General features: G+C 37.7%; 1 protein-coding gene across 1 annotated transcript; it reads left to right on the forward strand.

The window, feature by feature from the left end:
• The first annotated feature begins 22,212 nt into the window (after positions 1-22,212).
• LOC132844390 (claudin-18-like) lies at positions 22,213-25,524 on the forward strand. Its single transcript, XM_060867781.1, has 5 exons — positions 22,213-22,542; positions 23,822-23,986; positions 24,082-24,214; positions 24,302-24,409; positions 24,545-25,524. The coding sequence occupies exons 1-5, from the start codon at positions 22,323-22,325 to the stop codon at positions 24,681-24,683; spliced, it is 765 nt and encodes a 254-aa protein (XP_060723764.1). The 5' UTR covers positions 22,213-22,322; the 3' UTR covers positions 24,684-25,524.
• The last annotated feature ends 643 nt before the right edge of the window (positions 25,525-26,167 follow it).

Below are 26,167 nucleotides of genomic sequence, written 5' to 3' on the forward strand. Positions count from 1 at the left end.
CTGAGCAACATATTAATTAGCAATTATTACTAAATATACACTGGTACCTTAGCAGAACTTTATCTGATAGTACTAGAGTTATACACAAATTAAAAATCAATTAGCCTACAGTGTATTTTGAACCACAAATGTTATTCATGTGGCAACCTTTTTTTCCGAGATACTGAAAGAAATTGGACTTTGAAATGACCTAGCAATAGCTCTCTAACTGTTGGGGTTTGACACAAATTTCAATAGTCAGTAAAGCTAGAACAATTGTCATTTGGCAGTGGCATTTGTTTGTAAAGGAGTCTAGGTTCTATTTTTGTTTTTATTAATTATTTAATAAATTTGGGGTGGCTAGTAAGCCAGTAAAATTACAATTTATCATTAGTCAGTAGGGTTTATGTCAACCTTCATATGTGCCATTGGTAACAGCACACACCCTTCCCCCCTTTTCCCTTATTCTATGTGCATTCCTCACTTCCTTAGAATGTCATCCCATCTGCCCACTCACTGCATTAACCGTAGGCTAACATAAAAGTAATTGGAAACTGACATGAGCTTGCACTCCAATTAATACTTGCACCAAAAGTCCCACTTGTGTGTAATCTGCAATAATAGCTCTGTGTTTTGTGGGAAAGCGGGTCAGCCGTGTTCACTGCTCACCTTCTGACACTAGGCTCTTCAGCTTAAATAATAATAAAAAAAACATACACCACTCTCTCCATATTTCAGCCTGGACCCCCCATCTCGTTATGTGCTGTTCCTCTATATCGCTGGAAGTCTTGGTGGGTTTAATAGACTGCAGACAAATTGGCGACATGGTTGTTAATTATTACCTCAGGCTAAAGTGATTGATGGGGGAAGCGTGTAAATGTACTTAAACAGCTATAGATGTTATACCAGATTAACACCAAGACTTTCCCAACATTAGGTACAATGCATGTTATGTAAAATAACTTTATCTACTTCATTTACTCCATCATTTTGAATCATTTTCCATAGATGCTATCCTTTCATACTCCCTTTACTCACTGATCATGTGAAGTCATGTATATTCCTGCAACAACACCCTTAATCCTTAAAATTGTTGTTGTCTTTGAGAAAATATCAAGCATCCGTTTGTATTTACATTGCAACTTAGGAAACTTGGCGGATGCTCTTATCCAGAGCGAGTTACATGTATATCATTTATACAACTGAGTAATTAAAGGTTAAGAGCCTTCTTCTAGGGCCCAGCAGTGGCAGCTTGGTGGTCTTGCAATTCGACCCATCACTGTAATAAAATCCAAAGCATTTTAACAAATACGAAACAGATGTTGCACTGCACTCAGATATAAAACATAAACATAAAACATGAACATAAAATATAAAAGAATAAATGTATAAAATACATGTGTGAAAAAGTGTTTGCCCCTTCCTGATTTTTTATTTTTTTGCATGTTTGTCACACTTTAATGTTTCAAATTATCAAACATATTTAAATATTAGTCAAAGATAACACAAGTAAACACAACATGCAGTTTTTAAATGGTTTTTATTATTAAGGGAAAACAAAATCCAATCCCTCATAGCCCTATGTGAAAAAGTGCTTGCCCCTAAGCATTTGCGATAACTTGCAATGTGACAGTTACATCGCTGTGGAGGAATTTTGGTCCACTCATCTTTGCAGAATTGTTGTAATTAAGCCACAATGGAGAGTTTTCAAACATGAACCAACTTTTTAAGGTTATGCCACAGCATCTCAATAGGATTCAGGTCCGGACTTTGACTAGGCCACTCCAAAGTCTTCATTTTGTTTTTCTTCAGCCGTTCAGAGGTGAACTTGCTGGTGTGTTTTGGATCATTGTCCTGCTGCAAAACCCAAGTTCACTTCAGCTTCAGGTCACAAACAGATGGCCGCACATTTTCATTTAGGATTTTTTGGTAGACAGCAGAATTCATGGTTCCATTTATCACAGCAAGTCTTCCATGTCCTGAAGCAGCAAAACAGCCCCAGACCATCACACTACCACCACCATATTTTACTGTTGGTATGATGTTCTTTTTCTGAAATGCAGTGTTACTTTTAGGCCAGATGTAATGGGACACACACCTTCCAAAAATTTAAACTTTCGTCTCGTCAAGTCAAAGTATTTTCCCAAAAGTCTTGGGTATCATCAAGATGTTTTCTGGCAAATCTGAGATGAGCCTTTATGTTCTTTTTGCTCAGCAGCTGTTTTCATCTTGAAACTCCATGCAGGCCATTTTTGCCCGGTCTCTTTCTTATGGTGGAGTCATGAACACTGACCTTAGCTGAGGCAAGTGAGGCCTGCAGTTATTTGGATGTTGTTGTCGAGTCTTTTGTGTCATCTTGGATGAGTCGTCGCTGCCCTATTGAGGTAATTTTGGTCGGCCAGCCACTCCTGAGAAGGTTCACCACTGTTCCATTTGTGGATAATGGCTCTCACTGTGGGAGTCCCAACGCTTTAGAAATGGCTTTATAACCTTTTCCAGACTGATAGATCTCAATTTTCATTTGTTTCATTTGTTCCTGAATTTCTTTCGATCTTGGCATGATGTGTAGCTTTTGAGGATCTTTTGGTCTACTTCACTTTGAAAACTTGAAATTCAAACTTCAAACTTCAATTTAAGTGATTTCTTGATTGCAAACAGGTGTGGCAGTAATCAGGCCTGGGTGTGGCTAGAGAAATTGAACTGGTGTGATTAAAATACATTTGAGTTATGTTTTAACGGGGGGTGGGGGTTGGGGGGGCAAACACCATTTCACAGCACTGTACATCTTATATTGTAAGATCTTTAACAGTGGAACATGGAAGAATAGCACGATAGAGACGATAGTTGTGAGCACAAGATCACAAAAGTGAATTTATTTAACACCCTTTTCAGCAATAATAATCAGATCAATAGGATGGAGTCTACTTAGAGTGTTTTGGAGAGGCCTTCAGGTTTAAAGAGGCAGTCCAGCCAGAAGCAGTGGAGGTGAGTAGGTGGCCTTCCTATTTCCCCCAGGAGCATGGCGAGAGTTCACCAGCATCCAGGTGAATCCCTCCTTTCTCACGGGGAGTCTGATAAAAAAAACAGCACAGAGAGCCAGTACATTAATCCCAGCTGAATCGTCTCCCTTTTACCTCCGTTCTGCTGCTGAGCCTAGCTTTTTTAGCTTTTTTGGAGTTTTGCCACCCTGCCTTGCACTCTGATTCAGTGGCGCTGACTTTGGTGCTAAGCGATTTCCTCTGCTCATCAGCAGCACTGTCCAGGGTGCTACACCACCACTGCTAACTTCTTACTGTACCCTTAAACACAAACAATCTACAGTAGATGTAATGACTAACTATAGTGCATAGGTGCTATATTCACTAGCACATTAGACACTGTTGCCCCCATCTGATTAAAGAAAGTTAGAAACAAAACACCTGCACCATGGTATAATAATCATACTCACACCCTCAAGAGAGAAACCTGTAACCTTGAGCGAAAGTGGAGACAATTAAATTAAAGGTATCCAGCTATAGACAGGCTCTAAAAACTGCTAGGGCTGAGCACCTGAGCAAACTCATAGAAAATAATCAGAACAATCCCAGGTTTTTATTTAGTACAGTCTCTAGATTAACAAAAAAACAGAGATCTGAACACACTATTCCATCACAGTTCAGGAACAAAATAGTTGATGTTCAACATATGAGAGCACCTTGTGACCCAGTCTAACCTAAAGCTCTACACTCAAAACTACTGTGCTTTACAAGTACAGGACAGGAAGAGTTAAATAAGCTTATTAGTACAGCTAAACCAACAACTTGCTCACTAAATCACTGAAAGAAGTGTTAAATAAAGCTGGTGAGCCTCTTCCTAATATTATTAACTCCTCGCTATCTTTAGGTTATGTCCCAAAATATTTCTTGTTGGCAGTTATTAGGCCACTCATTAAGAAACAGAATTTAGATCCTAATGAACTATCAAATTACAGAACTATTTCACATCTTCCTTTTATGTCTAAAATACTAGAAAAGGTTGTGTCTGTTCAACTGAGCTCCTTCTTAGAGGAGAACAATATATTTGAAGAGTTTCAGTCATGTTTTAGGTCCCATCATAGCACAGAAACTGCATTTGTGAAATTTACAAATGACTTGTTCCTAGCTTCGGACCAAGACTGTATGTCCCTATCAGTTCTACTTGACCTTAATGCTGTATTCGACACCATAGATCACAACATTCTCCTAGATCGCTTACAAAATTACACAGGTATTCATGGATGCATACATGCTTCCATTAGGGAACATCATTAGAAGACAAGGGATTAGTTTCCACTGTTATGCTGACGATACACAGTTATATATCTCATCAAAACCAGATGAAATTGCTCAATTGTCCAAATTAACTCAGTGCGTTAGAGAGATAAAAGATTGGATAAGCTGTAATTTTCTGTTGTTAAACTTCGATAAGACAGAAATACTACTTATTGGTCCAAAATCCAGTACACAGAAACTCTCACAATTCAACTTCCATTTGGAGGGATGAACTGCTACTAGCAGTGCGACAGTGAAAGACCTGGGTGTTATATTAGACAGCAACCTATATTTTGAAAATCATATCGCCCATACTACAAAAACAGCCTTCTTCCACCTTAGAAATATTGCCAAGCTGAGAAACATCTTATCTGTATCTGATGCTGATAAGCTAGTTCATGCATTCATTACCTCTAGACTGAACTATTGTAATGTATTACTAGGTGGTTGTCCTGTATCTTTAATAAATAGGCTACAGTTAGTCTAAAATGCAGCTGGCAGATTTCTCACTAGGACAAGAAAGTATGACCATATAACCCCAATTTTATCATCTCTACACTGGCTATATGTTAAATTTAGAATTGATTACAAACTGCTGCTACTTACTTACAAAGCTCTTTGGTTTAGCTCGTATGAATCTAACTAGTCTTCTAACACATTACAATCCTTCGCACTCTCTGAGATAAAAAAATTCAGGACTCCTGGTAGTTCCCAGAATATTTAAGTCTACTAAAGGTGGTAGAGCATTTCCTTATTTAGCTCCCAAACTTGGGAATAGTCTTCCTGATAGTGTTGGGGCTTAGATACAATTTCCAAGTTTAAATGTAGATTAAAAACTCAATTCTTTAGTCAGGCGTACACATAATACAGTACATCCCATAATACTGTGTACTATTACATTATACTTGCAACTATTATGAAAACCAGCTATGTTAATCCCTCTCCACTGCTTCTCTCTTTCTACCCATCCCGAGGCATCCATAAATTGTACCAGCTCCGATCGTCTTCTGTGCCTTTAAGATTTTGGACCTCCACTGAGATGAGGCCGACTCAGAGAATCCTGAGGCATCTAGAGATCTACCAGCTCCAGATGGACTCTGCGATACTATAGAAGAGATGTGAACTCCATGTGACCTTTTGCATCAATACAACATATGTCAGACTGTATATTTATAATAACACCATCCAGTGTCACTCATATGAGGATGGGTTCCCCTTTGAGTCTGGTTCCTCTCAAGGTTTCTTCCTTTACCATCTAAGGGAGTTTTTCCTTGCCACTGCTGCCTGAGTCACCTCAGACTTGCTCATTGGGGATAAATACATACACATTGCGAACTAAATATATCTAATATTAATCTTTTTTGTAATTTTGTATTTTATTAATCTTTATATTATTCTTTATATTAACCTTTTGTTCTATGTTTATGTTCTGTAAAGCTGCTTTGAGACAATGTCAATTGTAAAAAGCGCTATACAAATAAACTTGAATTGAATTGAAAAATTGCTTTCCTGTCCCGGCAAGATTTCTACAGTGAAGAGTGGCTATTTTTCCTTTTCGTGCCTTCGTTCTGAGCTCCCGCCTAGCCATGGCCATCCACAGAGTGTGTAGCGCCATGAGAGTCTGTGTTTCCATGTTGGCTCCCGACTCTGTGCTGGACCTGAAAAGAGAAGTCTTGCAACAAGAGTAACCATCGAGTTACCTGGGCATTGGTGTCCTTTGTATTGGCCATCCACAGCAGCGGGGTGTGATTGGTCACTAGGGTGAAGTCCCTCTCTGCCAGGTAGTGGTGCAAGTCCTCCATGGCCCAGATTCCCAGTCCACAGCCTTTTAGTTCTTCTCGGCTGGGGTCAGCTTCCTGGAGATAAAGAGGACCGGGTGCTCCTCCCCTTTGAACTCCTGTGAGAGAACAGCATCTAGCCTGGTCTCCAAAGTGTTGGTCTGCAAGATGAAGGAGAGGCCAAAGTCAGGGTTCCTCAACATGGTGTGGAAGGTGATGGCCTTCTATAGGTGAAGGAACACCTGCTCTGTGTCGTCCGTGCACTGCACCCGGTCCGGCTGTCCCTTTCCCGTCAGATCTGAAAGGGGGAGGCTATAGAGGAGAAGTTAGGAATGAAGCGTTGATTGTAACCCGCTAGGCCCCAAAAGGCACATACATGTTTCTTGGTCGTGGGGCAGGGGTACCCCCGGATGGACTTGATCTTTTTCTCCGGGGGGTTTCAGCAGCCCCCAGTGGCCACTGGCAGTGCTAAACGCAGTCTTTGGCCGGGCTTCTGGGGTGAAGGCAACCTGCCAATAGCCCTTGGTGAGTTCCGGGGTGGAAAAGAACCGGGCCTACCCCAGGCGCTCCACAAGATCATCCACTCAGGGGAGGGGATAGCTGTCAAACTCTGATACCTGATTGAGCCTCCGGAAGTTCTTGCACAGCCAGATCATTCCGTCTATGTGGCTCATGAACTCCTCAATGATGCCGTCCACTTCTTCAAGATGAAGGCTTGATAGATAATGCTTGAAGGCTTGATAGGCTTGATAGACTTTTTTCCTTTTTGTGCAAGTATATACAGTATAAGTATACTGTATATATGTTTACATTTATATTTACATTTACTACATTTGTAACATACAGATGTTAGCAGATCTCTAATATGATCGGTCATGCACTTAGCTCTACATGATATAGCCTCAAATATTTTAACATACTGTAGAGAACTGCAGTGAAGGCTAATAATAGACCATATTTTAAAAGCACTCCGACTTTTTTTATTGGACAACAAATCACAGTCTTCAAAATAATGTGTCAGACCTAGTAACAGGTTTAGCCCCTCCTCCATTCAATATAAAAGTTGTTTTATTTTCTCTGCTCAGAATTGCCGTGAGATTGGTCCTGAATCACTCTTAAGCAACAATTCCTAGTTCCTAGAATTTTTTAAGCTAAATAATGAGTTATCTGAGATCATTCTTAGTGTCTTTATGAATATAAGCCCTGGTCTACTGATGAAAAAGTAGCCATATTCACTGTAACAATATCCAGGCTTTGTATTTTAATATGGAAAATAAATACAGAATTGTGATCATACAAGATTCTCCATTGTTTTATACATTACAGATAGAGGCTCCATGCTAAAACTTTATCGATAAACATACTGCAACTAAACATGCAAACATTTTAACAAACATGCTAACTTTAACAAACAAAATTTGTTGTACTGAAAAACTTTTGTACTGAAATTTCTTATCTTATTTAGTTGTATGTATCCTGCTGTTATTGCAGCAATGAAGCGCAGATTGGAAAACATGGACTTTTTCTCTACTCAGGCATCTATATCAAGCCTTCTATGCAGGAGGATACGAATGGAGGCGTAAAACAATTGGAAAAATGGCCCTAACAAGCTTAGGGCCTCTTCTTTCTTTAATCAAGGCACACACATGGAGCACAAAGGGAGAAGCTGCAAATGCAATTCACCGCCACAGCTCCACAGCCTCTGTTCTCATGCGAAGCAACCCAAGCTGAAAATCAGCAGACAAACAGGATTTTGACAGCCCAGTACACTTTCAAAACTCTCCCACCCTCCATCATTTTACTTCTGTTCACTGCTCATGTAGCCAACTAACGCACAAAGCCTTGATTTGCTTTGTAACCATGATGGTGTGAAAATGTCTATACGGATTTTTTTGATGTATTTCAACTTTTATGACAAACCTAGAGGCTTTGAGGTATTTTTTTCCTACTCTAGCATCTGTTGTTACTATTTGCATACTTCATATATACGTATAATTTCTTTTGTACCTACAAATTTGAACAAAAAAAACATGAATTGAGCAGCATAAATAAAAATACACAATATGACCAAAAGTATGTGGACACCTGACCATCACACTCACATGCTTATTGAACATCTCAAATCAAATCAAATCAAATTTTATTTGTCACATACACATACATACAGAGTACGACATGCAGTAAAATGCTTTTTACGTCTGTCCAGTATTCAAACATAAAAAGGAATGGAATTAAGGGTAAAAATACAACCAACAGTGGGTAGATAAATAAAAAGTATAAACTATATAAAATACTGTATATGAAAATATATGTGAAAGTATATGTATACTGTATGCATAAATGCGTTGCATTGGCATTACAATGATTTAGTGATTGTCCTTAAAGTGTCCATGTGCAGTATGGTGTGGTATAAAGTGGCACTATGGTGTGCAAGTCCAGAGTTAAAGTGACAGTCCAGAGTTAAAGTGTAATAGTGCAAAAAAAAAAAGGTTGTGCAGAAAAAAGTGAAGATGGAGGGAGAGGTCCAGTACTAGATCCTGGGTGTTTCCTGGTTTAAACTCCGAATGGCCTGTGGGAAGAAGCTTCTCCTCATTCTCTCTGTGTTTGCTTTCAAGGAGCGAAAGCATTTTCCTGAATACAACAAAGAAAAGAATCCATTGTTGGGATGGCTGAGGTCCTTTACAATCTTCCTGGCAATGGTCCAGCACCACGTCCTGCAGGTCAGGGAGCTCGGTGTGGATGCTACGTTCAGCTGACCGCGCCACCCTCTGGAGGGCTCGCCTGTCCTGCATGGTGCTGTTCCTGAACCAGGAAGTGATGCTACCTGTCACTCTCTGGACGCTCTCAATGGTGCAGGTGTAGAAAGTCTTTAGCACCTGAGACGGTAGTTTAAAGTCCCTTAAGCGTCTCAGATGGTACAGACGCTGCCGGGCCTTCTTCACCAGGGTGTTGATGTGACAGGATCACAGGTCCTGTGTGATGTGAACACCTAGGTACCACCCTGCTGCTGCAATCCCTCCACTGGCTTCCGTTAGCTTCAAAACACTGATGCTGGCCTACAAAGCCAAACATGGACCAGCTCCCTCTTACCTCAACGTCCTCATCACTCCTCGCACTGCACCCCGCACCCTCCGATCTACCAGCACTGCTCGACTGGTTCCACCATCTCTCAGGGTAAGAGCCAAGTATACTACAAGACTCTTCTCTGTACTGGCACCAAGGTGGTGCAATGAACTTCCCCTAGAGGTCCGGACAGCTGAGTCACTGGCTACTTATTCAGGAAACACTTCAACTAGCACTTCTTTCCTTATCTTTTGCATTTAAAAAAAACAAAACAAAAAAAACACCTTTGACACTTTTTCATTGTAACTTTGAACAAATGTTTTAAACTCATGGTATCTTAAGTATGTAACTTAGTGAGACAGCATTAATGTATTCAATGTTAGAGATTTAAGCACTTATGTACATCGCTCTGGATAAGGCCAAATGCTGTAAATGTAAATGTAAATTGTCCACTCTCTCCACTGGGGTCCCATTGATGCTTAACGGTTGGTATGACCGCTCCTGCTCCATGCTGAAGTCCACTATCAACTCCTTAGTCTTGCTGACGTTCAGGAGAATATTGTTCTCTTGGCACCATCTCTCCAGGTTTTTAGTCTCCTGTAGGTAGGCCGTCTAGTCGTTGTTGGAGATCAGGCCCACCACAACAGTGTCATCTCATCACAGGTTTAGTCCCATTCTTTACTTTATTATAACCTCTACCAGAAAGCTTTCCACTAGCATGGCTGGGGAGATTTGTACTCATTTAACAAGAACTTGAGCAAGGTCAGGTACTGATATGAGGTGAGGAGGTCTGGGGGTGCAGTCAGCATTTCAGTTCATCTTAAAGATGTTGGAGTTGAGGCCAAGGCCTTGTGTAGGCCACTAAAGTTCTTTCACTCCTCTTAGTTCCAGTGAAGGGAAATTGTAATGCTACAGCATACAAAGACAAAGGAGTCCGACTTTTTTGGAACAGAGAAGAATAGAGAAGGCTCATATGAGTGTGATGGTGTCCACAAGCATTCAGCTATATACTGTATGTTTAAAAATTGAAACCTATAATGAAAAAAGTATTTTACACTATATTAAAAATATACAATATCTTTGAGTAATAGGTAATGTAGGCAATAAAATGTAAATACTCTGAAAAGTCTTCTCAGGCAAATTGGTTTCATTATTAAAGTTATTGCTTTGGAAGATTTAACACAACAATCACAGTTAAGGTGAAGGAGCTTCCAAAATATCTCAGGAACAACTTTATTAAACAACACATGCTTGGAAATAGTTATAGCAAGCAAATGCTTAAGGACTGTGACATCCAGAAACATTATCCTTTCCTGCTAGGAAAGTTATTGTGTAATTTAGATCTTCACATACAGTATGTCATCAAAGATGAAACAAACTGAAGTTAAACTTCCAGAAACATCTCAAGTATACGAATCACAGTGAGTGTGACTAATGCCTAAATAACCAGTGTTCGATTTTGATTGAAAACCAGGCCTTGATTTTATCACTACATTGTATAGACCTAATAGACTACATGTATCTCTGGGAAAATTGTCCGTAGTGTGTGATTGCGTGAGTGAATGAGAGTGTGTGTGTGCCCTGTGATGGGTTGGCACTCCGTCCAGGGTGTATCCTGAATTGATGCCCGATGAGCCTGAGATAGGCACAGGCTCCCCGTGACCCGAGTAGTTCGGATAAGCGGTAGAAAATGAATGAATGAATGAATGAATGAATGAATGAATGACTGCATGTATTTCCAAAAACAGCTGATCAATTGGAGCTGATGAAGTGTTCTGTTACAAGCTAATGTCTACATCTATGTTTAATCACTGCCCACACTGATACGGTCCAGCAAAGATTATTATTTGCTCTCTTTTATGATATAAATGTGCTTTTTCCCAGCACACAGATGAGGAAGGAGTTTCATTCAAGCGTAATTGGAACCTTGACATAATGTCGGATTCCCATCTGTAATTTGAAAGTAGAATGGAAAGGCAAAGAATGGAGGATGGCTGCAAGGGCACTAGGCTGTTAAAGATGGCCGTCATTGGCCCAGCTGCCCTTGCCCCTCTCGTATAACACTCAGAGCGAGAGGAATATCCCTTTGTTATCTTTCCGCTCTCTGTGGAAATGATCACCCTCTCCACTTCCCCATGCCCCACGGAGCCTCGAGAATGAAGCTGGCCGGAGATGGAGAATAGCTACATTTATAATTTTTCTCTCCTTCGCTCTCCATAGATTAATTTTCCAGGAAGGCCTGTCACTACACATACTAAGGAGAGAGAGAGAGAGAGAGAGAGAGAGAGAGAGAGAGAAGGGAGAAAGCGTACAAAAGGAGGGGTGGGGAGATATTGAGGCTATGGTGCAAAAGCCTTTTTTCATTTTCCTTTTTTCCCCTGCTTTTTTCTCTTTGACAGATCATTTTCATGCGGGGTATCAGGGGGTCTGGCCGATAATTGGCATGCAGATTGCTACTGATGGCGTCCTGCAACAGAAGAAAAGAGCCAGCTACTTAGAATAATGAGGCAGCCTCACTGATGGATGGCCAAGAGAAGAGGTCATACAAAATGTTTGAGACGCAATGCAAACCTGACACTCCTCCCCTCCTTACCTTTTTCCCCAATATCACCACCTTCTGCCTCATCCACTTTTCCTTTCTTCTGCATTTTATTACAGTGCTAAGCTCTCTCTCTCTCTCTCTCTCTCTCTCTCTCTCTCTCTCGCTCTCTGCCTTACTACTTCAGTTGCATGCGATCCTTTCTTTCTTTCTTTCTTTCTTTCTTTCTTTCTTTCTTTCTTTCTTTCTTTCTTTCTTTCTTTCATTTATCCTTACTTTTTCTATATCACTTCATTTGTCCTCAGTTCTCTCCCTTCTTTCTCATTTTATGTTTCTTTTAGACTTTTGCAGGAACATTGTGTGTGTGTGTGTGTGTGTGTGTGTGTTGGCATGGATCAGACACAAGTAGGCAGACAGTATATATTTAATGTCACGCCTCATTAGAGTACTGCACTTTCAATTCTGCCTGAGCTTTAATTATCAAGTGGCAATTAAATTTTTGCACGTAGTTTTTCATCACAAGAGAGAGAAAGGAGGATGAAAAGGCATATGTGCTCTTATTATTTTTTTAAGTAATGCATTTCTCTATACATGCATACATACATACATACATACATATATATATATATATATATATATATATATATATATATATATATATATATATATATATATATATATATATATATAAAACTGCATTCAGGTAGTCTTTTCTCACAAAATCTACCGCCATTGTGATTGGGAGGTTATTTATTATAGAAGAAGGATAACAGGTGTAAAAAAAATCTGTGGAGTTGCATGACACTGAGAGCATTACAAGCTAACAGTAGAATTATTTATTTGAATTTATGCCAAATTAGTTCAGCACTGAATTGTTTCTTGACCTGAAATCTTTGCTTGAATATTGATCATAGTCTCTGTAAGACATAGTCTGTCAGAAAATAGCTATTTAGTTACTATTAAAAGAAAGAAAAAAAAACTTTTATTACTTTTGTATGCTAGACAGATATAGAAAATTATGACCCAACTGTTTGAAGTAACAATATTATTACAATATTAAGTTTTCATGTAAAGGTACAGCGAACTGTAAAAATACTAACAAATAGACTGTAAATATTTGTCAAATCCAGTAAATAATTTATAAATATAATTTTGTCCTATATTTGCAACACATATCAAATGTCATGAAGTTAAAATTATTAACAGCTATTACTGTCACATTACAGCTTCCTGATGATCTTAATCTTAATCATCTTGGTTTCACAATTCGATTTCATTTGATTTCATTTTTATTTGTATAGCTCTTTTAACAGTTTCTGGAACAAAAAGTTGGAGATTTAATAACAAGTCAATAAAAAACTCCTTGTTCAATTTACGAATCTAAATACTGCTTTTGCTCTGTATTATGTTACACTGAGCTATGTGATCAACTCCTCTGCCTGACACAACATGTCTTTAATAGCAGTATTATGTTAAATATCTTTAATGCACATTACGAGAATGGTTCTCAAAACCCCGGAAGGAAAAGGTTTAATCTGTGGTTCCTTGCCATGCCTTTGGCATTAGGTGTAATTCTGTACCCTCTGCTGGGGGGAGTCGTCTTTAACCTCAGTTTGAGTTGTAGCCTGCTACAGTACATGTCAGTTAGGAATAATTATTCGCTGAATGAAGCACATAGGAACAGGAATGTTGACACACTCTGGTTCAGACTATGTGATAAAGTCAAGTGGACACAGCTTTTATTTCAAAAACTCCTACATGGAAAAGCACTTAAGTAAAGAATTATCTGGATGTCTATTCTGCAAAGGTGCTCTGATTTCCAGCTTAGCCATAATACACAAAGATTGCCTAAACTAGTAATAAAGTGGGTTTGACTGAGCAAATTCCATAATATAGGGCCAAGTAAAGGTAGCATTTATGTTTCATAAAATAGAAGAAGAAAAAGCCTTTATTTGTCACATATACATGGCAGTCAAATTAATTTTTTTTAAACAATTCCCTGTTAAGAAGTTGAGCAGGTTGATGGTGCTGGGGCCTAAACAGCCAAAATTCTGATCGGCAACCATTGCACACTATAGCATACACTATAGCACTGATGTAACATAAAAATTGGTAAAGTAGGACCTGGTAAAGTAGTTAGTGTACAGTTCAGTTGTTTAAATATAAATCGGTGGATTGAAAAATACATCCAGCATGTTGTGATGCCGCTCCACCATTTTAGACAGATTTATTTTGGAATCAGTGCTCATAGATTTAAATCTATGTATCTCAACTCAGCATAGAGTTCTGGGAGATGTGATTCTGAGCTTAGATTACTGTCTGTGTCTGTCTTAGTTGCCTACAAATACTCAGATTTCCTCCCACCATCTAAAAGCATGATGTAGCGTGGAATGGTGACTCTAAATTACTCCTTTTGGTGACTGAGTATTTTGTCATATGATGTCCTTGTGATGTCCTTGTGATGCCTACCATTTAGGGTGTATTCCTGCCTTGTACTCATTGTGCCACCACCCTGACCATGATAAACTCCTTAGCAATGATGAATGAATGTATTTGTAATAAAGGAGGATCTACTAGTTCTTACATATTATGAAACTGTATACTTTTTAGTATTTACTTTGATTGTTTAAACATTGTAAAGTGAAAATATCATACAACAAAATATTGTTTTATAACATTGTCTTTACTCAATATTATTACTTTGATAAAGATCAGCTCACATATTTTGAGTGATTCATCACATTTACTCACTCTAAATTTTTCTCAATCATTACCATTTTCTCTTAACTCTAAATAATGGATCTGTTGTATGGAATGTCTTTAACTGCTTTGATACAGTTGTATAAACTCCTTAGGTGATTGAGGGGAAATAAAAAATGTAATTTGACTAAGTTTCCTGTGGTCCGGCTTCCTGATTTTGTAATCTAACATAGTGGTTGAAAAGTTAACTGGGACCTATTCATTCAGGTTTCTATCACCGAGGTATCTGTTTCTTACACACAACGACAATAATGGCATTTTTCTGTGAACATTTATAATCATTGCAGCTAGAATGAACGATGTAGACTATCAGAAAAGAAAAACATACACACACAAGCAAACAAGCTTTCTGCTTTTTTAAATTCCTTCTTAGCTAGCAAAGTGATAAAATGTACCATGAGACACAATACACTGCAGTTGATCCATTATCCTATGGAGAACCATGGATATATACACTGTTATATTCATTAATTCCATCCATCCATCCTTTCATTCATTTATCCATCCTTTTTTAGTGACTGAGGAGGAGACTATCCCTGTGTGCAAGGTGGGGATACATCCTGTCTGGGATCCAGTCCATCATGGAGTTTTATAACAATTAAAAAAAACTATTTATAACATTAAAGTGTTGTTTCTTTCTTGAATACTGAATGTTATGATGTTAGGATTTTTTAGTGCTTCTAATAAACCTCTTGTCTATTTTTTCCTAACTGTACTGTCTGGATCTCTACAGACTCCACAAAGCAAGTGTCTGAATTTTAAGGTCAGTGAGACATTCCCAAAGAGATTGGCAATGAAATTTTGGATTTGTATTTTGTACTTGACTTGATTTTTGGAAGCTGATACCTAAACAACCTTTTGCACCTTCTGTTCTTTTGGCTGCTCCCTGTTCAGGGTTGCCACAGGGGATCCACTGCATATTTTATTTTGTACATGTTTTACGTTGGATACCCTTCCTGACACAACCCTCCCATTTTATCCATGCTTGAGCTCCCTGCCTGGGAATCAAACCCAGGCCGCTGGACCACCAGGAGCTCTTGCACCCTCTTTATGAATGATGTTATAATTATATTTATAATTCTACATTATTCCCAGACCAAGATGCCAGTAAGCAAAGATGCTTTATGAAACCCTACTGTCAGTTTAAAAGTCTGTGAATAATTGGACTGTGACTGTAATTATGAAGCAAAATGTCACCATAGATTCACACATTAATGAGTAATAATTGCTATTATAAAAAATTCACCCTATTAGGTAATTAAAAGCTTGTGGCCAAGATAAGGCTTTTGTAATGGGGCTATTGTCTTTCTCTAAGGCCAGAAGTTATTACTCCACCAGCACAGCTGTGCTGCCAACCCTGCTGGTCATTTATCTCCTCTAATCCTGAAACACTTGATCCTGCCTGAGTCAGGGTCATAGCCAGAAGTGAACAAACAGGAAACCAGGGTGTTTAAAAAAAGCCTCACTTTCATCCGGTCTTGTACGGGTTCCCTATTGCAATGTGTAATCTCACCAGCTCTTCACAACAATTCCAGACAGAAAAGCAACAGATCCATGGTTTCATTCTTCAAGCTCTAGCGAAATGCTGTGTACAGTACACAGCAGATCAAAGCCTTAATTGAAAAATAATTATGGGCACTTAATCATGGGAAGTGGCATGCTAATTGAAGCGACAAAAAAAAAAAACAAGGCGCACAGTGGAGGCCCTCCGAAAGGCAGCAGAAAGAGGATATTGTGCGAGCTGCAGCCTTTAATAAAACGTTCGTCTTCAATCCCCTATTGTCTCCCAGATTAAATTGGAGAGGGGCCATTAGTGGAGTTAATTGGCTCTCTAATTTAGATCTGGCCTGGCTGAATGCATAATGGATGGGAGCTGCAATGTCCCATGATGGGCTCACTCTGTCACTCCCTACTGCTGGACCCTGATTGGTTAATTGCTTAGGAATCTGCAAAGTTTGTGACCCATCCTTCAAAAGAGAGAGCATTTTGGCATCAACTAGCAACTTTATGCTCTCCGGCACGAAACGTTCTCCTCTCCTATGAATTTGTTTCATTTGTTTAAAAAACTTTTAGACTGTTTAAGACAATGTGTAAACATCCGTGTCTTTATTGTGATCACAGAGTAATCACATCTTTGACTATTGTTCACACATGTTTCTCATGAGTGTCTCACAGTGTGTTCTGCATACCTCTTGGATGCTAATTCAATCAATATTTAATTTCCTTGCAGGGATTAATTAAGTTCTATTCATTTCTATCTTAAATTACTCTCTATGTGTTCTCTCATCTCTGAATGTCCATATGGGTTTCCTCTGGGTTTTGTGATTTCCTTTAGCATGTGTGTGAATGTGCATACAGAGCGCTCTGTGTCCCATTCGGGTGTCCGTGTGTTCTAGAGATGGGCTCCACATCCATCGTGACCTTTACCAGGATAAAGTGTTTGCTGAAGATGACCAGATGAATGGCTGTTTCTAATTTTTAGTCATCTTGTGTCTCATAAGGCTGTTTGGTATGTTAAGGTAAAGTTACATAGTAACTCTGAGTCACATTTGCAGCTTTTGAGATAAGAGTTCTTTGTAACCAGTTACACCAGTTGAACTTAAAATTAACTGTAGACTGGTGTGAACAAATCTTCCTAGATGAAATTAGCTGCCCGACTGGGTGTAATTCAGAATACGATACAGCTCGAGTATGGTTCACTGCAGTTGTCCTAAACAGGATAAAGAGATAAACAGTAAACCAAATATCAGATTAAACACTGACACAAACAGGATGTGACACTACAATCAACTAAAATTTTTTTCATTTCCATTTTTTGTGGAAAGATGTTTTAAATATTTAAGGGCCCTTAGCTTATTGAAGTTCTAGCATGGAAACCATTCTGGAAATGAAATACTGTGTTGTAGGGATCAGGACAAGTAAAAACTCTTACTAGTTTTAAATATGGCAGTTTTTTGTTTGTTTTTTGTCAATTTCTTTGTTTGATTTTTCCCCTAAGAATGTAGTTTTTAAATAGTTGGAATTCTGGATCCAGTGATTCAGAGCACTTGGCTCAGCTCAGTACTAAGAACCATTTCTTATGACTCCCTAAGAATGATTCTTATGTATGTATCATTTTTCCTTAGAACCAGCCACAATGATGTTTTTCCCTGAATCTTGCTTAAATTGTTCACAGGTTGTACAATATTTTCAACATTTTTATTACCATTTATTACCACATTCCTAATTTACTATATACCTGTGTATATATAATGTTCCTTTGCTTAGTACTGATATTAATTTCTTTAAGAACCAAGGGTGGAAATTTTAAATTTCAATCAATTGTATTCAATTATTTTATTAATAAAGTATCTATCTATCTATCTATCTATCTATCTATCTATCTATCTATCTATCTATCTATCTATCTATCTATCTGTCTGTCTGTCTGTCTGTCTGTCTGTCTGTCTGTCTGTCTGTCTGTTTGTCTGTCTGTCTATTGCAGGCATCACATTTTTTAAGAATCTGTGTCTCCACAGTTACAAGCATGACAATTTCAATAGTAGCAAAATGTGCTGTATGTATCAGAACTGAAGCAAAAAAAGTTTAAAAGTTTAAAAAACAGCAATATTGACTAAGGATTGAATAATTAGGGCATTTTTATTAAGCAGACGTTTTCCTACTTCTAAATATTACATAATTCATTTTACAATTCTAGATAGTCAAAAAATAAAAACAGTGAACAATTGTATTGTATTGTTAATTTGTAACTAGTTTCAGTCTCGTAGCAGTTGTATAATTTGGATTTGGAGTGCATGTGTGTGAGTCGGCTCCCAGTGTATACTTGAAAAAGCCTACTGAATGACTATTTACTGTCCCAGTCAAAAATAGAACAATTTTCACCAAAAGATGGTCTTTTGGTCAGAGTGACCTGCTTCTGAAAATACACGAGGAACATAGAAAGCCTCTCAATTTATAGTTCCATATAACCAGCTGATCCTCTCAGTATCATCAGTAGATGTGTCCTGTATTTTCTAGGAGTTGTTCTGGATGTTTTATTGGCTTCTGGTGCTGCTAAAGTGCATAGTGACTTTTACTCAAGCTCAGATGTGATGATGGCAAGCAGAAAGCAGTGGCATTATGGAACATCAGAATGGACACCATCTGAAATACAGAACAATCACAAAGTCTGGGAAGAAAAAAGTGAATAGATTTGTGTGTTGCCAAGCAAAATATTCGCAATAATCCTATATACTGGTTTTATTGCCAGTCCATATTCAATGAGAAGCCACCAGGTCCTGAAATAAAATCATGCACTACTTAGAGCTACTTATAGAGAAAGGAAAATGCACTCCTTGTTGCCATGTGCCCCCTGTTCTGTAATGGCTGTGCCCTCTAGTGGAAATGGAGTGGTAATACAAATGACTCTGTGAGTATTGTGAGGAGAGTCATTAAGGAAGTAGGACGCATGTCTGCAGGTGAAGGGCTCTAAATGCCCCCCATTTGTCACCATTTTCCCAGAGATCCTTTCATCTTGATCCTCTCTCTGCTGCCTCACTAATGGATGTCCAACAGTGATTGCAGGTGCCCAGAGTATGAGAGTAAGAAAGGACACACTGAATCTTTAGGCCAGAAACTTTTTTTTATTTCTCTTTGTAGGGGTATAAGGTGTAGCAGGACAAACAAGCAGCAACTGCTGAAAGTGTGGCAGAAGGCGGGATGTGTGTTGTCGTGTGAGAAATGGGGAAATGTATGATTCAATATTTAATCTCATTCTGAGATGAATTGACACCGATAAGAGAGCCAAGGTAACCTGTTCTGTTGACAGAGTGATAAGAACAGGTACAGTGTTCACTGTATGCACAGGACCTGATCCTTCTGCTTTGAGGTTTCTGTGTTCAGCTTTTGTAATTACTCAGCTAAAGGGAAGGGCTACTTTTTTGGCTTCAGTTACCCCTGAAAAAGATCAATTTGATCATTCAGAATTTGTACTTCACTTGGAGGAATGGATCTAAATGGTCATATACTGTAATAATAGAGAACCTGTTTCCTTGTTTTGATCCTAAATAAGGGAAGAAGGAAAATTTGCCTTTTTGCTAATTCTCATCAACAAACCAATGGACAAATCCACATTAAAACATGTTAAAATATACAATAGTGACAATACTGTGAACCGGTTAAGAGAATTTGAATGTTCTCTAATAACATACGAAAAAACTGATTATTAAAAGACGGAAATCTTTCAGAATGTATTATTAGATATTATCCAAGAAACTCTTCTAAATGAACATTATATGACTAAGCGTTTGTGCACAACTGACCATCACACCCATATGTGCTTGTTAAACTTCGCATTCCTGATTTACTTGACCATTGCTATTCTAATCATCTCTGCTCTTCTGCAAAGGCTTTCTGCTAGATTTTAGAATGTGGCTGTGAGGATTTGTGTTCATTCAGCCACAAGCACATTAGTGATATCAGACACTGATTTTAGGTGAGGAAGACTGAGGTACTGTCAGGGTTTCAGTTCAGATCAGGTGTTCAGTGGGATGAGGTCAGGGCTCTGAGCCGGTCACTTGACTTCTTCAACTTCAGCCTTCACACGCCACGTGTCTTCATGGAGCACGCTTTGTGGTTTTGTCATGCTGGAAAAGCTTTTGGGCTTTTTTTATATGTCCCAACAAAGACATCCTAGTCAAGTATGTGCTTCTAACTTTGTGGCAACAGTTTGAGGAAGAAATACATATGGATGTGATATTCAGGTGTCCACAAAATTTTGGCCGTATATTGTATTTAAACATTTTTTTATAAAGTTGCATTATTAGCTATAATTTGGAGTCCTTTTCCAGCTACCAGTTTAACCAGGTGTTCACTTACTTTTAGCCAAATAGTGTGTTTAGACCAATGTTTAGAGTTTTTAGCATAAAATCAACTACAGTATTCATATTGATTGAGAGAAATTGATACACTGTTATTATTATTATTAGTCGTAGTAGTAGTCATAGTAATAGAAATAGTTTCCATGTATTTAATTGAATCTAATCATTTCTTCTTTTGATGATGAAAAACTAATTTAGATCTTATTAATTTAGATATCTAATTATAATTAGAATTAACCTCAATAATATCTAAACATGAGCCATAATACCATAATATTGTGATATTTTGGTATTATGGCTCATGTTTATGTTTTAAATCGATCTCTCCATGATTCAACCCTCATCACTGACTGTTTATCTCTTTGTGATATTTTCACTAACCAGGATTCATAATGCGGATGCTAGCATTGTTACTTCACAGTTCTGGGTTCGATCCTGAGCTCAGGTCATGGTGCGGGTTTGGAGTTTTGCTTGTTCTCTGTGTTTTCATGTGCATTTCCTTATATATATATATATATATATATATATATATATATATATATATATATATATATATATATATATATATATATATATATATATATATATATATGGTGCCTTGGTAATGCCCTGGTGTCCCATCCAGGGTGAAAACACCTAACTTGGGCCAATGTTACCCGGATTGTTTGGGGCAATGTTACCCGGATTGATCACCAATCGTCACCAGGATAAAGTATTTATTGATGCAGAATGAATGAATGAAAGAATGAATGAATGCAGTGTCACAGCTGGTCATTTTGCCGTTTCACACCTCAATCCAGTGTCTCTCTGCTGAAACAGCTGAGCATTCTGCTGATAATCTGTAGAAACTGATAATGGGTCTAAAGAAACATAAGTCTAGCCAGCGGTGATGGTGGTGTTAAACGAATATGTCATGTGATGTGGGTTTTTTTATTATAAGTATATTACAAACTAAGTATATTACAAACATCTCTCCATTAGCTGTAAAAGTCATTCACTCTTCAAATGTAATATCATCCATAACACTAATGAATCCTATTAACATGTAAGTCATTGTTTACCAAACATTAATGAGAGGTTTAATCACAAGGTTGAACTTTTGATCTTTGGAGCATAACAATTTCTCGGAACGTTGCTGGGAAATAGCGCATGATCCGTCATTTGTGTTATGCTCTTGTGAGTGAGTAATGTAGTATCGACCAGCACTGGTTTCAGTTCACAATTATGACATGTGTTTACATTTGTTACCTGAGAAGAAACATTGCTTTTTGCCATCTATGTAGCTGAAATGACTCAATTCCCCATTTAGCCAGCAAACATGTTTTTCTCATTATGCTATGTAAAATAATGAAAAAACAGTGTCATTGTTTGCTATTACATTCCTATATTCCTTTAGTATTAATAATCTAAGCTTAATTCAGTGTTAATAATACAGGAAAAAAGATACATCGATTGTAAGATGTTGTTATATAAAAATGAGAAAAACTTAACCAGTTATAAATGGTTATAAAAACAGTTTCCAAATGAAATAAAAAATAGCAAGCAGGACTTAAAACCAATGAGTCCACAAGTTTCTGTGTAAAATGGTGAAACAGCAATTTCAAATACTCTCAGAATACAACTAGATTATTTTTGTTGATCTGTATTCATTATATATCCTGAATTTACTCTACAAACCCTTTCATTACAGCATATCTTTCAAAATGCATGATTTGTGCTGATTTGTTTGTTTTCATAAAGGAACAAAAATGCAGACAAGAACTATCACAAAAGTAGAAACTTCCACCCCATTAAAGTTACTTCACACTTTTGCTTATCTACGTTTCGATACGGTTTCATGTTCCGTGTGCAGCCTTTATTCTAACCGTTACCCCAGAAGTCCCACCCTGTCCCTGATGGAGGTGGAAAAACACACAATCTGAAGAGAGGTGTAGTCATATCTAAGGTCAACTCCATCAGAGCTAGAACATTTGTGTAGACTGAGGTTGAGCATAGCAGCAGCCGTGCTAGTTTGTGGTTTTGTTTGTACAACCTTCGAGGAGTGTGAGCAGACACCATGGCGGTGACATTATGCCAGGTGATGGGCTTTGTGCTGGGCCTTTTGGGGCTGGGGGGCATCATTGCTGCTACAGCCATGGACATGTGGAGTACGGAGGATCTGTACGACAACCCCGTCACATCCATCTTCAGCTATGCGGGCCTGTGGAGGTCCTGTGTAAGACAGAGCTCGGGATTCACTGAGTGCAGACCCTATTTCACCATTCTGGGACTTCCAGGTAATGTTTCATGTTTGAATTTTGATATTTTTATAAATGTATATTGTTTGACGTAATGTATATATCAAAAGAAAGTAGCTAACTAAACGAAAGAAAATGTACGCCAGGTCACTGATTATAGTTACAAAGTGTGAAATTAAGTGAAAAAAGAAAAATATCTAAAGAAAAGAAAAATCTAAAGAAAAATAAATATCTTATATTATATATATATAAATATATTATAATAAATATCAAAATATTAAAGTCATTTTAAATTGCAAATCTACCAAAATAATCTAATTTTAGAAAATGACACAGAAATGCCTTCAAAAACAAACAAACAAAAAGATAAAAACATTGCATTTGTAGAAATAAAGAAAACTGATCCTGGCACGATGCCTCATGTTGACACCATTAAGCAATGAAAAATTACACCATTAAGTGTTAAGGAACAAAGACACACCCTTAATGGCTCAGTTGCGGAAATAGCCACCCAAAATTGTCACCCCATACCTGAATCTGGGAAAGGCACACAATTTTGTACAAACATGTGATATGAGCATTAGAAGCTGATAAGAAGCTGTTGTTCCGGTTTCAGCCAAGAGCACAGGGGTGGGCAGAGACTGGACAGATGAGCATCAGTGATAACTGACAAATGGCTGCGTTAATGCTACAGCTAATGGGCTTCATGTTATCAATATTAGGGACATTTTTGATCAGTTCCGCAACAGCTATGGACATGTGGAGTATTGAAGACCGTGCTTTTACTTTAGTAACCAGTATTTTTGCATACTATGGCCTGTGGCACTCATGTATAGGGACAGCGTACGGTACCACACAATGTCGGCCATATTTCACTATTTTAGGCTTGCCTGGTGAGTAAAGAAAAAAAAGACAAGTGAATAAATATCAAAAGGGTATAGTCAAGAGGATATCAAATTAAAGGTGTAATTTTATGTTAAACAGCATGTGCTTGTTTTCTGGGTGTGATAAGGCGTTTTCTTTTGTTTCATGTAAAGAATTAAAATGCTTAAATAAACATCTCTAAAACTGCGACTACTTTAGAAATTGCTTTTGTCTCTGGAGCTTAAACAGTTCACTAAAATATGGACACAAAATAGCAGAAATGTCCTTGGGGTAAATTATATTAATTGTATTATATTTTAACCATTATATACAATTTATGTTGCACAAAGCAGCACAATAGTTTCTGCTATATGATGTATAGAGATGTACTATAATTACACTTAGTATTGTAATATTAATTCTTTTCCGTCTTTGTCCATTGATTGAACTTCAGGCCTATTCCAAGGAGTGAGAGCACTTATGATTGTGGGCATCGTTCTTGGAGTAATCGGCGCCCTCATTGCCATTTTTGCCCTTAAGTGCCTCAGAATGGGCAACATGGAGGATCGTGTGAAAGCGACCATGACTCTGACTTCAGGGGTCATGTTTGTTATCGCTGGTGAGAAATGTTTATTTCCCCTCATCAATATTTCATTCTTCCAGCTATAATGAATTCATAAATTGTTAATGCATGATACATTTTCTACTCTCCAGGGATTTGTGCCATTGCTGGGGTTTCCATCTTCGCCAATTTGATTGTGACCAACTTTGCGCTCACTACCTTTACCTCACCTAATGGCTTGGGTGTAGTTGGTTCTGGTCTTGTTGGATCACCGCTTACTCCGAGGTAGTAGAACGACACAAACTGAACTGTACAAAAACCCCAGTATTCATACATTCATTATAACATCGTTATTACTGATGTGTCTGTCAGATACACGTTCGGTTCTGCCCTGTTCGTTGGTTGGGTCGGTGGCGGTGTTCTGTTTGTTGGTGGTATCTTGCTGTGTTTGGCCTGTCGTGGACTGATGCCAGAGAAACGGTGAGTTTGAACTCCAGTCACAGTAATCTCTTTAAATTCCTCTTTACTGCAACACATATTTAACATTACACAACAGTGAATATTGATTATTTATCTTCATAGTTATATTAACTGTGTAATAATCTTTGGTTTAAGCTATGAAGGAACGGCGTACAAACCTGCAACCCAAAGTGGCATCTACAGGTCAGAAGGCTATTCCAAGAACCATAACAGCTCCTACAAGGCTCACAGCATGGACGGCAGACCAACCAACCAACGATTTGACTATGTTTGAAACTTGCTAATAGGCGTAAGTGACCATGAGATATTAATACAGCCAGATTAAAGTGAAACAGACACAACACAATGCCCAAAGCAATATGCATGTAATAGTAATTACTGTAGAATCAGTTCAGAATAATTCTATAAAAGAGAAGAATTTATAAAACACATATACAAATGAAATAGAATAGAGTTTAAAATCTCTGCTAGAGAGAAACCTTTTGGACATTTAGGCTGAAGTCTAAGCAGAAAACGGATTCCGCCCATGTTGAAAAGAGTGTAATGATGGTTTTACACTGATTTGTAATGATTTTAGGTATTTTCTACTGTTCTTTATTCTGGTTGTGTTTTTCTGGGTAACTAGTTATTTTATCAAAGGTTTTTTTTTTGTAGGTTTCTATTTTGTTTATGTTATGCCAGTTAAAATGTAAGCCTATGAACTTAGAGCTCGACAAGGGTGCATTGGATCTTGATATAAGTTTTAGGACTTTGCGGTTTAGTATGTTTTCTTTTGTGCATATAAACTGCACGTTTTTTTACTTGCTTTACAATAGTGCATTATTTAAACTGTTCACATATTACAGTTTCATAACATGTTATGGTTTATTTCTGTTGTACTGTACTTCTACTTATTGTACTTGGTTATACAATAGTGTATTGTTGTTCTGAGTTGTTTGGCCCACATGCATCATATTGTCTAATGCTTTTCGTCATGTGGGAATCTGTCATGTGGGACAGACGAAGTGTGGCCGGCTCTTTCCTTATTTACCATATGATATGTGCGATCTTACTTACTAAGTTTCAATTAGATAACAATATTTTCTATTGCTAAAATAAAGCTATACAAACTTTCACTTGTTTCACACTTTATTTTCAGCAGCTATTTACCACTTACATAAAATATGTACTTAAAATGTGTAACACCTGTTTATTACTAAATTGAGATTCTTATGAAGCATAAACATTTTGAAACATATTGCAATTCTATGTTTCAGATGCAAAATTCTTCACAAAATTCTACACCACACATGAATAGAAATGTCTATATAAGTATGTCTATAAAATATCTATATACTCTAAATAATAAAAAGACTGAAATAGTTTTTGTCTCCAAATAAAAGCCAAAAGTCTTTGCAGTCTAGGTAACTTCAAGGTGGGAGTTATCAATCAGGGCTTATTTTTGACTGAAAACAGTGAAATCCTTTAGTGATGAAAGTGTCTCTTACCTGAGAAACAGCACGTGTTACATTTGTCACATTCTACAAAATGAACTCCTGTATTTTTTTTTATTTTTTATTATTATATTCTAGCATCATTGCATCTTTTTTCTTAAAGATTTTTTTAGTATATGAGTTCTCTATTTTTGTCTGTATTACAATAATTATTAAGTCATAAGTTCAGGTTTTGTTTGCAAACACATTAATCAGAGACATTAACAGATCAAAACACTAGCACATATAAAAGCTGCATTATTATTATTATTATTATTATTATTAT

Source organism: Tachysurus vachellii, chromosome 4, assembly GCF_030014155.1.
Source record: "Tachysurus vachellii isolate PV-2020 chromosome 4, HZAU_Pvac_v1, whole genome shotgun sequence".
NCBI lineage: Eukaryota > Metazoa > Chordata > Actinopteri > Siluriformes > Bagridae > Tachysurus > Tachysurus vachellii.

Bases quoted from the DNA above. Each gene is read 5' to 3' on its own strand.
- LOC132844390 (XM_060867781.1), top strand. From the start codon at position 22,323: ATGGCGGTGACATTATGCCAGGTGATGGGCTTTGTGCTGGGCCTTTTG. The intron at 22,543-23,821 runs GTAATGTTTCAT...ATTGAACTTCAG, and splicing joins CACCATTCTGGGACTTCCAG to GCCTATTCCAAGGAGTGAGA. The intron at 24,410-24,544 runs GTGAGTTTGAAC...CTTTGGTTTAAG, and splicing joins GGACTGATGCCAGAGAAACG to CTATGAAGGAACGGCGTACA.